Source organism: Catharus ustulatus, chromosome 1, assembly GCF_009819885.2.
Source record: "Catharus ustulatus isolate bCatUst1 chromosome 1, bCatUst1.pri.v2, whole genome shotgun sequence".
NCBI lineage: Eukaryota > Metazoa > Chordata > Aves > Passeriformes > Turdidae > Catharus > Catharus ustulatus.
The window spans coordinates 120,188,857-120,205,188 of NC_046221.1; the positions used below are offsets into that span (position 1 = coordinate 120,188,857).

General features: G+C 38.5%; 1 protein-coding gene across 1 annotated transcript in view; it reads right to left on the reverse strand.

Moving 5' to 3' along the window:
• Positions 1-16,332, reverse strand: part of ATP6V1H (ATPase H+ transporting V1 subunit H) — a 50,418-nt gene that overhangs the window by 17,015 nt on the left and 17,071 nt on the right. The window contains exons 6-12 of the mRNA XM_033063308.1: positions 14,386-14,490; positions 13,264-13,317; positions 11,043-11,140; positions 9,410-9,602; positions 5,654-5,832; positions 4,687-4,812; positions 1,442-1,543 (exon numbers count right to left, since the gene is read on the reverse strand). Of these exons, the coding sequence (XP_032919199.1) occupies positions 1,442-1,543; positions 4,687-4,812; positions 5,654-5,832; positions 9,410-9,602; positions 11,043-11,140; positions 13,264-13,317; positions 14,386-14,490 (857 nt within the window). The remainder of the gene's footprint in view (positions 1-1,441; positions 1,544-4,686; positions 4,813-5,653; positions 5,833-9,409; positions 9,603-11,042; positions 11,141-13,263; positions 13,318-14,385; positions 14,491-16,332) is intronic.

Here is a 16,332-nt window from a genome sequence, read left to right on the forward strand (position 1 = left end):
GCTCACAAAACTATGAGGGCTGTGAGTATTTCTAGAGTCAACACATCATGATAGCATACATGTGGCCTGAAGTTTCACTCTGTTGTCCATGTTGTCCAAGACAGCGGTCTGGACAAAGGAGTTCATGAAATTCCCAACAAGGCTAGATGGCCATTGTTATCTGATTCTAAGTTGATTCTAACTGAGATAGTTAATTTTCGTCTTTATACTAAAACCAGTGTTGATTTCCTTATTGCTGAGCAGCATTTGCATTGCATCAAGGCCTTCTCTGCTCCTCATGCCACCAGCAAGGGGGCTGGCACTGCACAAGGACTTGGGACAGGACACAGCCATGGCAGCTGATCTCAACTAACCAAAGGGATATTCTATACCATATGCCAACATGCTCAGCACATAAAACTGGGAGAAGGAGGAGGAAGGGGGGGGCCATTCCAAGTGATGGTGTTTGTCTTCCCAAGTATCCATTATGCATGATGACCTGCTTTCCCTGGGATGGCTTAACACCTGCCTGCTTGTGGGAAGCAGTGAATTAATTCTCTGTTTTGTTATTAGATTGTCTTTATCTCAACCCACAAATTTTCTCAATTTTACTTTTGTTTCTCTCCTCTGTCCTGCTGTGGGGAAACAGCAAGTGGCTGTACGGACCCTGAGCTGCCAGCTGGGATTAAACTATGACACTCTGTGCAGAAACCAGAAACAGATTGCTTCTTTGCTACAAAAATTAAGTCACATGTCCCTCTGTGTGAATGATGAGCCAGATTCCTGGAAAAACGAAAGGCTTCTTTCTGCTTCATTGGTCTCTACCTTAGAGTGCAATTACTCAGTAAACATACTTGCTCACAAGCCTTTAAACCAGGAAAATATTGCAATGTCTGTGTGTAGTTCAACAGGAATTTGGGTTTATAATTAACATGAAAGCTTTCACCAAAATGTGTATTTGTGTAGCTAAAACATGCTTAAATGGGAGAGTGACAACTGAATCTGTGTATCACTGAAATTACAACACCAATTGTTTGTGGAAAAAAACTTCTCTGTAGTCTTAAGACACAGAACAGTCTTTATCATTGTTGAAATAGTCCATGGCTACCCTAAGTCCAATAATTATAGTCCAATTAATCATAACAGAGAGGAAAAATTATATGTTGATTAAACTCTTGGTAGTTCTTCCAATATCTTCTGGTTTCTGCTTTAATCTAAACATTGCATTCAATACTTTCTTTAAACATTGGCTCCCTTCACAGTTAACAGACATTGAAATACATTAACTCAAAGATCCAGTTTGCAGTTTCTCATCTGATCTAGTTTGTCCCAATGAATAAAACTCAAGCATAATCTGCAACTCCTTTATAGAATATTTTAATATAAATAAGCAGAAAATGTCACAGGCAGAGAATATACTCCAGCTACTCCCTAGGATAACAACATACTGGCATTTTCCTACCGTTTCCCACGGGGATAGTGTCGTACATATTCTCCCACATCGTGAGCAGCTACAGCCAGCACCTGCGGATCATCAGAAACCTCCAGAAGTTTTGTCAGGATTCTAGGAAAGAATTTGAAACAATGAAGTCCCAGGTTTTGAGTTGGTTTTTATTCTTATGTTTTGGTTTTCTTATTTGCTGAGGGCTTTTTAATCAGTGATAACTTAAAATAACAAAGCCCATAAACATAAAAATGTTTTACAAGTCACCCAAATAGTAAAGCTAGAACTTTTTCCAAACAAGTAGCTGTACTTAATGAAACTGAGAACCTGCCCTAATTAACAGAATTATTTAAGTATTCACTAGAGTCAGTTTAACGAGCTACATACACAAATATCTATAAACCAAGGATTACAAAATCTCTCTTTTTTTTATACTTTGGCTTCAAGACCAACAGTTTTGAGTTCTAGATAAGCTTCATTAAAAAGCAGTTCTGTCCTAACTCAAAGACTGAGATGAAAGCTATACTGCCTTGTAAATTATTTCAGTACCACGTTATTCTCTTAGCATGCATAGAAACACATGCATAGAAATACTGTCTGCAATTTTAATTACAGTAATTTCAGAAATACAAGCCGCACCAATTTGACCAAAAGTTTGGTGGAAACCCGGAAGTGCGGCTAATATTCGAGGGCGGCTAATACATTAACAATATTCTAAAAGCTGCCAACACGGAAGTGAGAGCCCGCGGCAGCCCCAAACCAAGCTGAAGCCCGGCCGGCCCCGGCTGAGGTGGGAAAGCCTGGCAGAGGCGGGGCCTGCAGTGTGGGGGGCGGGCGGCTGAGCCTGAGCCAGCAGGGCGGGGCAGGGGGGGCGGCAGAGCCCGGGCCAGCATGGCGGGGGAGCCCGGGAGAACTGGGGCTAACAGTGCAGGGGAGCATGGCAGAAGCAGGAAGGCTGGCGGGTGGGGCTGCCTGGCAGCGGGGGAAGCCCAGCATAATCGGGGCCAGCAGCGTGGGGGAGCCCGGCGGTGCGGGGGCCTACAGTGCCGGCCAGGGCGAGCAAACGCGGCGGCGGTGCAGACGGGAGGGGGCGGCCGGCGAGCCTGGCGGCGGCCACCCCACCGGCAGAGCCTGGCAGCAGCGGCAGCCCTGCTGGCCGGGCGAGCAAACATGGCGCGGGGCGGCCGGCGTGCCTGGCAGCGGCGGCAGAGGCTGGCCCGCCGGCAGGGCGAGTAAACTCAGCGGCAGGGCGGCCGGCGTGCCTCGCAGCGGCGGCGGCGGCTGGCCCGCTGGCAGGACGAGCAAACGCGGCAGCGGGGCGGTGCTGACGGGAGAGGGGGGCCAGTGAGCCCAGCGGCGGCTGCAGCACCACCCGGCCGGCCCCGTCGGCAACCATGAGCGGGCCGAGCCTTCCTGGCCCCGCCCCGAGCCAGTAAAGCCCGCTATGCCGCGATCCTGTTACTAATTGGCCAATTTGTGAAAGCTGCGCACAGATTCTCGCTACGAACGAAAGTGCGGCTAATATTCGGGGTGCGGCTTATCTATTGACAAAGACAGCAACATTGTCGAGGCACTGGAAGTGCGGCTTATACTCCGTGCGGCTTGTATTCGTGAAACTACTGTAAGTAGTTGAACCATCTTTAGTGGAAAACAGCTACAAGTAACACTGTTCTCTACCCAATAATGAGAAGGGAGGAAAATGACACAGATTATGAAGGTTAGGCATAGTTGAAAAGGTTAAACATACAGATCACTGCAAAATTAGAGTATTCTATGCTTAGTGAGATGACAAATGTATTCCAGTCAGAGAAAATTAGAAACAAGCTGAAATAGGTAGGTTAAAAATTCAACTGGAATTTTAAAAAGTAACATTCTGGTAAAATTAAATTACCACAGCCACTGCCTCCCCTAGAGGCCAGAAAGTGACAGAGAAAGCACTTCTCAAATGAAAAGAACTCCTACTTTTGACAAGAGGAGGAAGCAGAAACTTGAATAGTAACACTGAGCAGAAGACACCAAACGTCCATATAATGATGTTGAACAAAATACAAGTCCAACATCAAAGGAGGTAGTAATGGCAGAAGGTATGAAAGCAATTATATTTAACAGTAGTATATTAGATTTAGAAAACTAATAAGCACGTAGATAAGGAAAAATAAAATTATATGGCTCAAAGCAAATAAGGACTGTCTGTCAAATGCTTTACCAGGCAAAAAATGAAGTTCTGAGGTACAAGAATCTCCCCATTATATTGTGGTGGAGGATGGGTGGGTTTTTTGTGGATTGGTTGGTTCAGTTTGGTGTTGTGGTCCTGAGTTTTTAGGGGTGTTTTTTTGAGAGTTGGGGATGTGTTAAAAGAACTACTGAAGATCACTGTCTTTGTAGCAGCACTAGTACAAGAAATTAAATCCCAGAACCAGGAAAAATAAATACAGCAAAACGTTGTAATCACTACAGGAAATACTAAAACCTCATACCACAGTTGTCAACATCTAAAATTTTTAAGTCTATAATCCTTATATTCAGCAATATGTTGAACTCAGAGAAGAATTTATCAGACAGTTTTGGTGAGGTGTCAGGCCAGTTGAAATGCACATAAAGCTCAGGATCACCTTGCTCTTGCCATGTCTTCTAGCATCTCACATGCTGCATTTGACTTCCTGAATTCTGTTAGATACGGCCCTTATTAGTAAGCCCTGAACTGAAAGAACACCATGTGTTATCAGTTAATGACAATGAATATGGAATAACTGAGAGCCAAGCATCATTTCAGGACACAGTTTCACAGGCCAGACAGCCAGTCCTTGATTGCAAATAAACACGAGTTCAGGTTCACCTCATCTGACAATCTAGGTACTTCAGAGTCCCAACACAAAATAGACATATTGCAACATAATGCATTGAGTCAAATTTGTCATGGAACAGTATTACAACTTTCAACTCCCAAATATCCAAGATAGGAATTCATTACTCAGATCAACATCACTACACAGTACAAAACTAAGATTAAGATACCGTAAAAACGTTTTTAATCAAATAAAACCTGCTTGCAAGTTAAGCAACGGATATTCCCTCTATCATAAATACATGTTGATCAGTAAAAGCATATAAAAAATTCTGGTTTTGAACAGAACAAACTATACATTCTAAAATAAGAAGGTTGCTTTCATTCTTGACACTACTTTGTGTTAAAATGTAAATTCAGGTTCATTTATACACAGAAAATATTAAAGGATCACATGATTCAAGACTTGAAAACTTACTTGAGTAGCTCATAATTCTTCTCATTTAGTCTTACAGCATTCTCCCGCCAAAACTTCTCAGATTTGTGCACAGGACTCCACTCCAGTCTTCCTGACTTGAGCTCAGAGCTGTATTCATCAAAGGAGCTGCAAGACAAGACCCAAATGAGATATTGGTCAAGCTTCTACAAACACTTTGAACCACACCCCCAAGCCTGTCCATAACAAAGCTGGAGCTCAAATTGCTATGACACATTTAGAAGTCAGTGCTCTGCAGACATGAGAATTGCTCCCTGTCTCACCATTTTGTAAGTAAGAAAACGCATGAGAGACAAGAAGAAAAACTGCTTTCAAACACAACCCTGTATCTGCCCCAAAATACAGTTCCCAGGAAATAAATTTAAAACAAAACCAAAAAAAAAACCAAAAAAAAACCAAACAAAACCCCAAAACAAACAAAAAACCCCAAAATAAACCAAGCTGCACAAATGCAACATTTTGGAACTTAATTCTCTGTTTTGCTGGGTTTTAAATGTTTTAATGTTTTAAGTTCCCCAGTCAAGAATTTCAGTGTTTTCCTTCCATCCAATTAAACCTTTGACACTACCTACAATATGCTCTTCAATTTAGGCACAAGACCAAAGACTAGGTAAGCACTAGCAAAAACTTGAGTTAAACTGGACAGTAGAACTTATTCTAATCAGGTAGACTTCAGTTTTAACTGGAAATCCTTTAAGAACACTTTTGAGTCCTTTAACAACTTCTCAGTTACAAAGATCTCATATATAAGTGAATATTTATCTTCTATTCAGCCTCTAAATATTGACATACAATAGGAAACCAACAACCAGCACATCTCTGTTTGCTCTGTTTTACTAAATAGAATCTACATATCCTAATTCTGTAGATATTTTAGCCTTACAAAAGGAAAGGGTTCTATTAACATTCACATAACTGCATTTTTTAAAGTGCACACTGTAAAGCATACCTAAGGTCCTGCACGCTCTCCCCAAGCTTGTCCAGTAGAAATTTGATATCTTCACTGATGTCTTCATCATCATATTTCTGCTGATCCAAATTCTCTAGCTGCTTTAAAACCTTACACTGAATCATGGCAAGAGCATATTCTTGGCGAGTTTCTCTCTCAGTAGATTTCTCTAACAAATTCTAGGGAAGTAAAAATGCATTTATCTTGTTTAAGAACAGACTACTTTGAAAGGAAGCACTATTTTAAAGAAATTCTCACTGGAACTTTTTAAATCAATATGTGACAAAACTGACCATTTCCTGAAATTATCTCTGTCTCCAATAATAGACAGTACTAATTCACCTGTTATGAATATTTTCCATGTGAAACTGAGGTGACTGCAAAGACTTCAAAGAAAAAGTACAGACTTATATCCCAAATATCAGAACCTCCACCATAAGCAACCACTTTTATCTTGGATTATCATTTTAGCTTTCTGTGCAGAAATAGCATAAAGCAGAGAACCTTTAAAAAAATAACCTGAAGTCTTACTTCCAATTCAAAATTACTATCTGGATTAGATTAGCTCTTTTCAAGTGCAGAAATATTTCAACTAGACATTTTTATTTAAACAGAAGCTTGTAGGTAAGATTGGAATGATGAGCACATAATGCAGTAGTCAAGTTCCAATATCATTAATTCATTGCATTTCTACTCAATTTAATCAGCTTTCAATTATATTTTTCAATCAGAGTTGGCCACCTGCACTTTTTGGCCACCTGCATTTTTTGAAAACATGAATTTCATATAAAAGACAAAGTCCTTAATAAAAAGAACATGTGTTCATATAAAGAAGACTAAACATCTGTCAGAAATAAGCAGTGAAACTATATAGAAGGAATTTGACTGCATTGCTCTTGTCATAGAACTATTACACTTGAGGTTTCTTTGATATCAGACATCCTATTAGTTAATGAGCCAAAACACTGCAAATCAATTTTAAAACTTGCAAATTAAATATGTCATATTACTGCTTTTAATGGTCATATACAGTTAGCTTTAACGTGCAAAAAAAAAGCCACCCCAGCTTCTACTTCAGCATGAGAACTAAAAGGTAATTCACAGAAAGCATGCTGATTTACTTGGAGTTAAAACTGCTAATGAGAGCAAAGGAAAAAATTAATGCATCTTAAATAAGACAATTCAACTAGTTCAAGGAGCAGGTGGATAAAGGTTCCAAAGAACTCCTAGTTAAGATAATTGCAAGTGGATGTGGAAGCTATTCCAAATATTATTGCCTATCTCATAGCATAGTGAGATACTCAAGGTCTTCATAGTGAATTTGAAAGGATATATTAACAAAGTAAAAACACAAACATATGACTATACAGAATGGGTCAGTAAACTACAGTAATTTCACGACCATAAGGCGCACCAGACCATAAGGCGCACCCCCCGGGAGCTGGCAAAATTCGCAACTTTGTAGATCAGATAAGGCGCACCGGACTATAAGGCGCACTTTTTTTTTGCAGCGAGGCTCCGCCCCCAGTTCCCCCCACACGGTTGCTGGACGAGGCCCCGCCTCAACCCAGCAGCTATTGGCCCCCGGGTCTGCCTTCACCCGGCAGGGGCGGTGCCGTGAGCCACTGGGCCCGCCTTCACCCGGCAGCCATGGGCCCCCAGGTCCACCTGGACCCGAGAGGAGCAGTGCTGCAGGCCCCCTGGCCCGCCTTCACCCAGCAGGGGCAGTGCCGCGGGCCCCTGGGCTCACCTCCAGCTGGCTGCCGTGGCACTGCCGGCTTCCCCCACGGCTCACGGCTCATACCTCCAGTTTGGCAAATTTCGCAACTTTGTACATCAGATAAGGCACACCGGACTATAAGGCACACTTCCGGGTTCGAGGGAAAATTTTAGTCAAAAGGGTGTGCCTTATAGTTGTGAAATTACTGTACTCAGTAATTAAAAACAAAATCTTAAGGTATAAGATTAGTTCAAGGCTGGAAACAGATATAGAAGAGAATAACAGTGTGAAAAATGAGAGGATAAAATAATAGGTAGAGAAAATAGATTCAAAAAGAGAGGAGTGCCCAATACTTGTTGGTTTATAGAAAAATTATTACATTTGCAGTTATATACTTCAGGCAATTAACTTGACAAAAAAGTGAAATATGTCAAATTAGGAGAAATCAAGCAGAAGAGAGGACATCTAAGTTGCCAAGACTCATGAAGCATCTTCAGTAATCCACAGACAGATTTGGGGAATCATCAAGCCTAGTCTTTTATTCAACTCCCTTCCCCCCACAAACTGATACTGTGGCACTTCATACATGAAAAGGACTACTTTGCCTCTGCCACCTATATTAATTTTGCTTCAGAACTCACAGCTCTGATGTCTTAATTTCTAATCTATTATGTTCCTGGCTGCCAGTTAACAACTCATCTTCACGCCAACACAAGTCCTTAATGTTGGAGAAAGGAAACAGCTAAGTTTCACTCCTCCAGGCCTGTAACAGAAACAACTTATTCTTTCTTAGCCTTTATTTAAAAAAACTTAGCTTCATTTTTGTCTCCTCTTGCAAAACACAGTAAATCTAAGAACTAGCAATTATTTCTCCTACTTTTTATGACCTCAGAATAGGAAGAAACTGGATATAAACTGCTGAGCTTCTCAGTTTTTCTCTTTTAAATTTTTTTTCCAATCTGTCTTGTTATATGTTCCTGCTTAATCCTAACATTAAGATCTTTAAGAACACAACATCTACAGGGCAAGAACAGTAAGAACAGGTCCTGCTGAACACCTCATACCACTGTACTCCTTCAACAAGACAAACAGATTTTTATGATCTGCCTTATCCACAAATCTTTCAGTGGCTGATGTTTTCAAGTAAAGAGCACCTTCACACAGCTTAGCATTGCTAATCAGCAAGTCTAGTAACCAACAATGTCCCTCTCCCCATTCTATTGTGCTTGGAACACTTAGTATTGGAACACAATCCACATCCAGGAAAACTAAACAGCTTCCAAGACCCATTCAGGATACCAAGTGCTGCTTGAAAACAGCACTACAAGTTGTTACAGTTTTCCTGTATTAATCACAAGACACTTGGCAAGCATGCACATAAAACTAGTAGCAGCCATGAACATGAAATGGTACTCTCACAATGAAAACATTAAGCCTTTGTACTCAGTTCTTCCTAATTATCTTAAACAGGACCAGGAATTTTCAGGTAATGCAGACACAGTCATTCAACTAATCCCTCTTACATGGGTATTCTCATCTGCCTTTACAGAGGCATCAAGAAAAGATTTTTGGACTAATAAATAAAAATAATTTCTCAGTTGGACAAACATATGTATTCAAAATAATATTTAGTTAATTAAAGCTTCACAAGGTAAAATTTATCAGCTATTAGTAACTCCAGGGTTTTACAGTAGTAACAGTAGGAAAAAGAATCTTGAATTAAAAAAGAGAAATTACTAGCGCCTGTGTTAAAATTACTAGTGTCTGTGTTAACATTGGGTTTTATAGTCAATCTTATTTTAAGAAGGCATTGAATAGCAGATATCTATTACTAGTAATAGCCTGTATATTACCTGTAGCAAAAACTCATGTTCACAAAAAAATACTAAACAACAACAACAAAAAACCCACCAAAGAATTAATCTTTCAATCAGCTTATTGATATGGTCCAGCAGAAATAGCTGTGCATCAGCAACATTTGAGACCTAGGAACTTGTGAGAGAAGCACAGCAGGCCTGCAGTCAACAGATACTTACCCGAAATGCTGCAAGGATGATTCTGGTTACTTTCTCTTTGACAGATTCCTGAAGAATATCTGACAGCACTGGGACAATATTGTACCGACGAAGATATTCACACATTTGAGGGCTAAACGCCAGCAGCCACACACAGAAAATCATCTGATACTGGAGCTGAAAACCGCATTTGTTGCTCAAGACACCCATGATGCTAAAAAATTGACATAGTACATACTTAATTTTAAATAATGATTACATAGGTTGCATTGTTCCACTCTGAAACATTAAAAGAAATGGTAACAAAAACTTATTGGAAAGAGCTACTGAGGACGAGCATACAACACACACTTCACAGTAACCAGCATCACTCTTTATCACTGTATAAGCAGCTTGTTCAGAAAGCCATCTTTTTAAAAGATGGTTATTTTCTCAGCCTTAGAGCTATAAAGCAGCTTTTCCCATTTGAACTGATGTGGTAGTGTATCCATCTTCTGGGTCATCAACACAGTTTTTCTACTGGTATGTTTAAAGCATTATTTGTCATTCTGGAAGAAACAGAGAAATCTCAGCTACTCCTTCTGACTTAAGAAGAAATAAACAAAACAAAATCTACACAAATTGAACTTTGTTCTTTAATTGTACTTGTCCATGGGAGAGTCTGAAATGAGCTGAAGTATTCATTATTTAATAGCAAGTTCTCAGAAAATGGCTCATAGATATAAATATATACAAAGTACTGCTAGGAAATGAATAGTATCACAAGATCTTCAAGAAGACCTCATGCAGAAGGTTTGCTCAGCTGAAGTTTTGAAAATTTAATAAGCAATTTACAGATCCATTTTGAAATATCTAACTCAATTTAAAATTTGAAAAAGAATCTATATTCAAAATCATTCCTATCAAATTTAAGGCAAATTCAAACATGGTGAAACATAGGCTTATGGTAATACTTTAATACTTGATTTAAAAGCTTCCTTGGTTTCAGCAGTGTCAACTTGATACATAGGAACATCACTTGAAGAACACTTCACTAGGAATTTTGATTTTTCTCCATTTCTGTGTTAAGTAGTATTTTTCATTAAAGTGCAAATTATGTACCAATCATCCCCAGTAGAGGCATAGATGGCAGAAAAATTCTTTATAGGCAAGCATTTTTAAAATAAGATTAGTGCTGAAATCCTAGTCTAATGCAAAGTCATTTATTAGGAGAATTGAATAAAAGAATGATGTACTTGAAGCCATATGTGGAAAGAAATTGGTCCTAGTTCTAGAAAATGTTTCTTCTTTCCCTAATATTTTCAGACAGAAGAATTCCAAACTCAAAGACTAGGATGATTAGCAGAAACTCATTTCATTAGTCCTGGTTCTATTAAAAAAAGAAACTGAACATCTTCAGCTGAAGACAAATGGTTATATTCCTGTTCAGATACATACTTAAGCAGCTCTTCTTGAACAGCAAAGTTGCATTAAAGCCTCAACAGTGTAAGTTTCATTTGTCTATTTGACTCTGTTAATGTTTGAAAACAAATCTCTCTTGTGCGCAAACAGAGCAGCTGTCTATTACAAGAGAGTTCTATTCCAAAAAAAGTCACTGGGGAATACACTACTTGTAAGTGCATGTATATTCATATGAATTGAAATAGGTGCTCACCAATTTACTCCATCTGCTTCTACCCATGCAAAGCGGTATTCATTGACCCTGAGCATCAGCTGCAGACATCCAGCAACACATTGTACATACTGGGAACTCTGGGTGAAAAGAACACATCACTTCTTACCAGAGGAGTCAGGTAGTAAGTACAGTTTCCCTAATTAAGCTTTACTGGCATAAAAGGAGAGCGTTCTGAATATTAAATAAGTGTTATGCAAGAGATACCACTTTACATTATCAGAACATTTGAACACACCTTCCTTCAGTATCTATGAATGAAAGCTGTCTTCTGTTTGAATAAATTTGCTAGAGCATGTTTTTCTCTCTTCTTACTCAATTTTCAGCATTACCTTCATTAATACTAATCATACATTAATCAGATATGCTGCTGATAAAATGGTGTTTGCTTTTTTTCCCCTCCCTATAAGCCTTTTCCTTGAAAGTCTCATGGCAGCTCACCCACATAATACAAGACCAAACCTTTCAAACATTTAATGAAGTAAAGAAGTAAGGCAATCCCATATGAAAAGAAAGGAGGCAATAAACAGAATTGAAAATAAAGAGTAACTCATTCTGTGTCTCTCATGAGAGATTTAAGTCCTTTATGTAAAAACTAAGTCTGTGCATCTGGGCTCAAATCATCTAGAACATCAGTCTCCCAGTGAAAGTATCCATTTTCACATCCCATGGAAATAAAACAGCTATAAACACACAGACAGCTCTCCCACTCCAAATAATGCATTAATTTATCTGCATCACCAACCCATTGAACTTGCAGTTTTCTTTTTAAAGATTCTGTCATAAAAATATTGTCTTCCAACACCATTATAATTTAAATTTCGTAATAGATTCCAGCTCTCATTTCCTGTATAAAATGCTACAACTGCATCTCTAATTTATTCTGAAATAAGACAGGACCTGCTTGAAAATCCTGCAATAGCTAGATCTGAAATCCAAACACTAACAAAGTTAAGACAATACTTACCCACTTTAATTATGCTAAAACATATTTGCACTCTGCTGCTCTGGCACCCTGCCATGGCACAGTATATCCATGCAGTGCCACAGTGCAGTGAATACTGATTTCTGAGGAGTGAGAGGAGTTCATGGCTCCAAAGTGGTGGTGTGTGCTGTAGAACTAGTCACTCTTCTATGGCTGTATGACAGAGTGCTGTCAGTCTAACAAAACCTAACACTATGGAACACAGATCTGCACATGAAATACTGAAATACTTAACTTATATGCTCAGGCCATTGTTTTATGCCCTACCCATAGTCTGGCATAACAGTCTTGCATCTTTTCTACTTTAAACCCTAGACAGGGGGTAATTTAAGAGGTTTCTCCGTTACAGGAAGCCAACGCTTTAAAGCCATGACTACACTGCAAAGAATAACAAATCCCAAGTTAAGTCTTCTGAGAAAATGTGACCACTTTCAGACTGCAAAAGGAACAAAAAGACCAAACTGAATTCTACTCCACATTCAAAAACTATAATAAACTGCCTCATCATGCCACACCACCACAGAAAATCCAGTTAGGATGATCATTTGCATTTTTTATACTGCCACAGTTCATCTCCAAACTCAGCAGCTGTTATAGTTACACGAAATTCAGTATTTTAAAAAAATTGATGTAAAAAAGGACAACCTATTTTCCTCTGAATTCAAGCTATTCAAATATTAAAAACTTACAGCTTTGAAAGCACACTTGCAATTTCATGCTACAGTGGTTTAGGGGCAATATCAGCTTTAATATCTGATGTGCCCTTTTCTAAGTTCTGCACAGCACAACAGACAAAAGCTTCTCGGTTTCAGGTTTCTTCTACACGTCCAACACCTCAGTGGTTATCAGGTAGTACTGAATCACAGAATCATTTGAGCTGGAAAAGACCTCTAAGATCACCAAGTCAGGGACTTAAAATCATTTGAATATTAAATTAATTTTTTTTTCAAGTTTTAACAAAGAGAATCTTAGATACATCTGCAGCTTTAACAAGACAAATTAACTTGTAAAATATACAATTCCACTGCCAATATTCTATGTGAAATCAGTGTTTAAAAATACTTTTGTTTCTTGGCGCCATCACCTGGCACTGTGTTGTACAGTTCTGATTCCAAGTACTTCTTATCACTGTCACCAGAAGAGATCTGCACCTTAATCCAAGGAGTGAACATCACCTGGTCAGAACAGTAGAATGACAGATCTCAAAGACATACTCACATCACTTGTGGAGACTGCTCCTGTATCCACAGAACCACCTGTACCGCGTAGTTTCTAGGTAAAGAAAAAAAAAAAGTTTAAAATCAGAGTTGTTATTCACCCTTAAGGAACAGTTGTTACCAAGTTTCTTTCAGTTCTCTAACATTTCTAGTCATAAAAAAAAAAATTAGAATCCATTAGATTTTTTTCCTGCTTAATATATTATCATAATATATTGTATTTATTTCCAACACACACTTCACGCCTAGAAGAACGTGCTTGAAACTCATCTGGTACATCAACATTTTAAATTATTTAGGTATGGATTTATTCAAGACATTTATTTATCTTAGAATTCACAAACTGTACCCTTGCATCTTTCTGAAGCAAATTCTGAGATTCCAAGATTTAAGATTCTCCTTCCAGAGGAAAAAATTAAAACTCCTTTTTAATAAGCCCAGTTTAGAAAACCAGGAAAAATATCATTAGTAAATCTATTGAATGTTTCTCAAGTCTTCAGAATCTACAACATTTCAGAAACTACAACTGTACTACAACATGAAAAGAATGAGAGACAAATTATTGTGTTTTGAAAGAAAAATGTCCAGAAATGAATACAAGGGAGAATGATTCATCTTTGAAGGACAAGCTAGAATTTAGTAGTTCAGATTGAGCTAATACCATAAAAACACTGTCCAAATAATTTATTCAGTTTCAAGACACAGGAATAAAAGTAAAGGCTTTGTACTACAATAAACTGGAAAAAGGTTTTGATATTCAGTTTCTGCTGCCATGTGACTTTTCTTCCCAGCAAAAAGCTCTGATAACCAAAATAGTAAAGGCAAGACAAAAACATCCTCATTTCATATGTTCTCAGTGTCAAAAAGAAAAGAACAGTGTTAACCAACAGAAGAGCCAAAAAGCTTTATCATTAATTTACATTTCAAGGACTGGAGTAAATAATTTAAAATACTAAGTTAAAAACTAGGTGCTTGAATGAAGAACACTTAGCTATAAAAATTACAAAGTAAAATTTCATTTTAAAAAACAAAAACATACCTCTTGTTTGCCCATTTATACATTCGTATTCTTGAAAAAAGTTTCCAAAGTTACTGCAAAGTTGCAACAAAAACAACTTTTTACCTGTGAACTAAGCTGAGTTTTAATCCAGTTGAAATAGTAGTTCAAGTCACTGCCTTCCATGAGCTCCCTCCCCCAAGCAGCCAGTTTGGCAATAATTCTTGCTGCCTGAAAAAGAATGCAAAAAAACGATTTTTCAAACACAGCAATTTCAGAATTCAGTGAGAAGTTCTGTAAATTTTGAAAATCAATTTTAGATAAAAGATCCCTTACAGAAATCGACCTTTTCTATGCAGAAAACTCTTTGTGCCTATTATCAGTTGCCTATAGCTGTTGAAAGTCACAAAGCACCAATAAAGAACTCAAAAGGAGATGGAGGGAAGCTGTTGATGGGCTACTGCTGTAGGACACCACAACAGTCAGAAATCAATCAAAAGCAAGACACTTGATTTAAGCAACTATGGCATATGCTAATACAAATGGTAACAAAGTATTGAAGGGTTCTTGTACTTAAAGGAAGGAAGCAATCTTCAAGAAGGGAGAAGTTTCAAGCCCAGAAAAACAAGAGCAGAAAAGTAAAATGTAAAGTACAATTTAAGAATAAGTTGGGGAGTAAAAATATGGTCAGGTTAAGAATTTCCATGATGCCAATGGATTTAAGACTACTTAAACAAGAATATATTTCTACATCAGCCTTTCCAAATTATATTTGAAGTAAACCTACATCGCAGCTTGCAGTTAATCTGCAAAAGCATTTGAGCCACCTTACATATAAAGAGGCAGTGTAACCAAGAAATTATTGAAGCAGAGGTTCATTTGCATGCACACAGTTCCATAATGCAGTGAGGGCACTATTCCAACCACATTTTACCTTACTGCACTCACATGTGCAGCACCACCACCAGTGATTTATAGAGGGATTATGAGTGCGAGGCTGGAACAACAATCGCTACACTAAAATGTGTCAAATCCCCTTCTGAATGCAAGTAAGTCACCCTATAAAATCCCTCCAGGTTTAAAATACACAATATTAGCTCTCTAGTCAACCATTCTTCTGAGTTAAACCTGCTACCTGGCCCCTGAATGAGAGACCATTTATGCTTAGCAGAATTTGAGCCTACACAGAGGCTGAGTTCTTTTTTATCTGCTTCAGCAGATGGAATGATGTGGCATCAAAAATCTTCCAGTATGTATAGTAAGAACAAAAATAAAATAAACACAACAAAAATAACACAATCCTAAAACTTGCTTTTGAAAACATTCATGTACTTTAAGAGAACATGCACTGTAATAAAAGGTATAATAAGGCAGTAAACCAAACAGATCCACTTTAAGTGGATTCAACTTTACATAAGATTCTCTGTGTCTTGTTAAATTACTTGCATAAAAACCAGTATCTGAATAATACAAACCTGAGTAGAGAAATGCTGACCATCACAATTTCTATACCATATTCCAGGGAGACTAAATAGTTTTCACTGCAAGGGTCTAAAAATTGTTTTACCAGCATATTTGGGTAGTCAGCATTGTCTGACTGCTCAAATTGCAGTTTTGCAGGATGGGTCTTCAGTAGCACTACCACCAAGAAAACCACAAAACAAACTGCATTGGTCAAAAGAAACCCCAGTCACCTCCTCCCTCACCTACACCAAGAAAACTGATTTACATCCATGCAATCAATCAATTAGATTAAATAAACAGATAAATAAATCAAGCCTGACATTTTTCTTGAGAGCATGCCAGCTCACTGTCCAAGTCACAGTACAGCCCCAAACACAATTGCACCGGCCACACCCCAAAGCAAACAGCACAGCTTGCTCGGTGTCCTGGAATCCTTGCACCAGTTCTGCCCCAACAGCCTCAAGCAGGCCGGGTAGTGGGTTTCTAGTTTGAGTGTCTGATTTGACTTTACCATATCATCCCAGCACAAACATATGCAGCATAGAACAATTCATAGTTGTGCAGTTTTCTCTTCCTCAAGACATTATATAAGTTCCACTGTTGGAAACT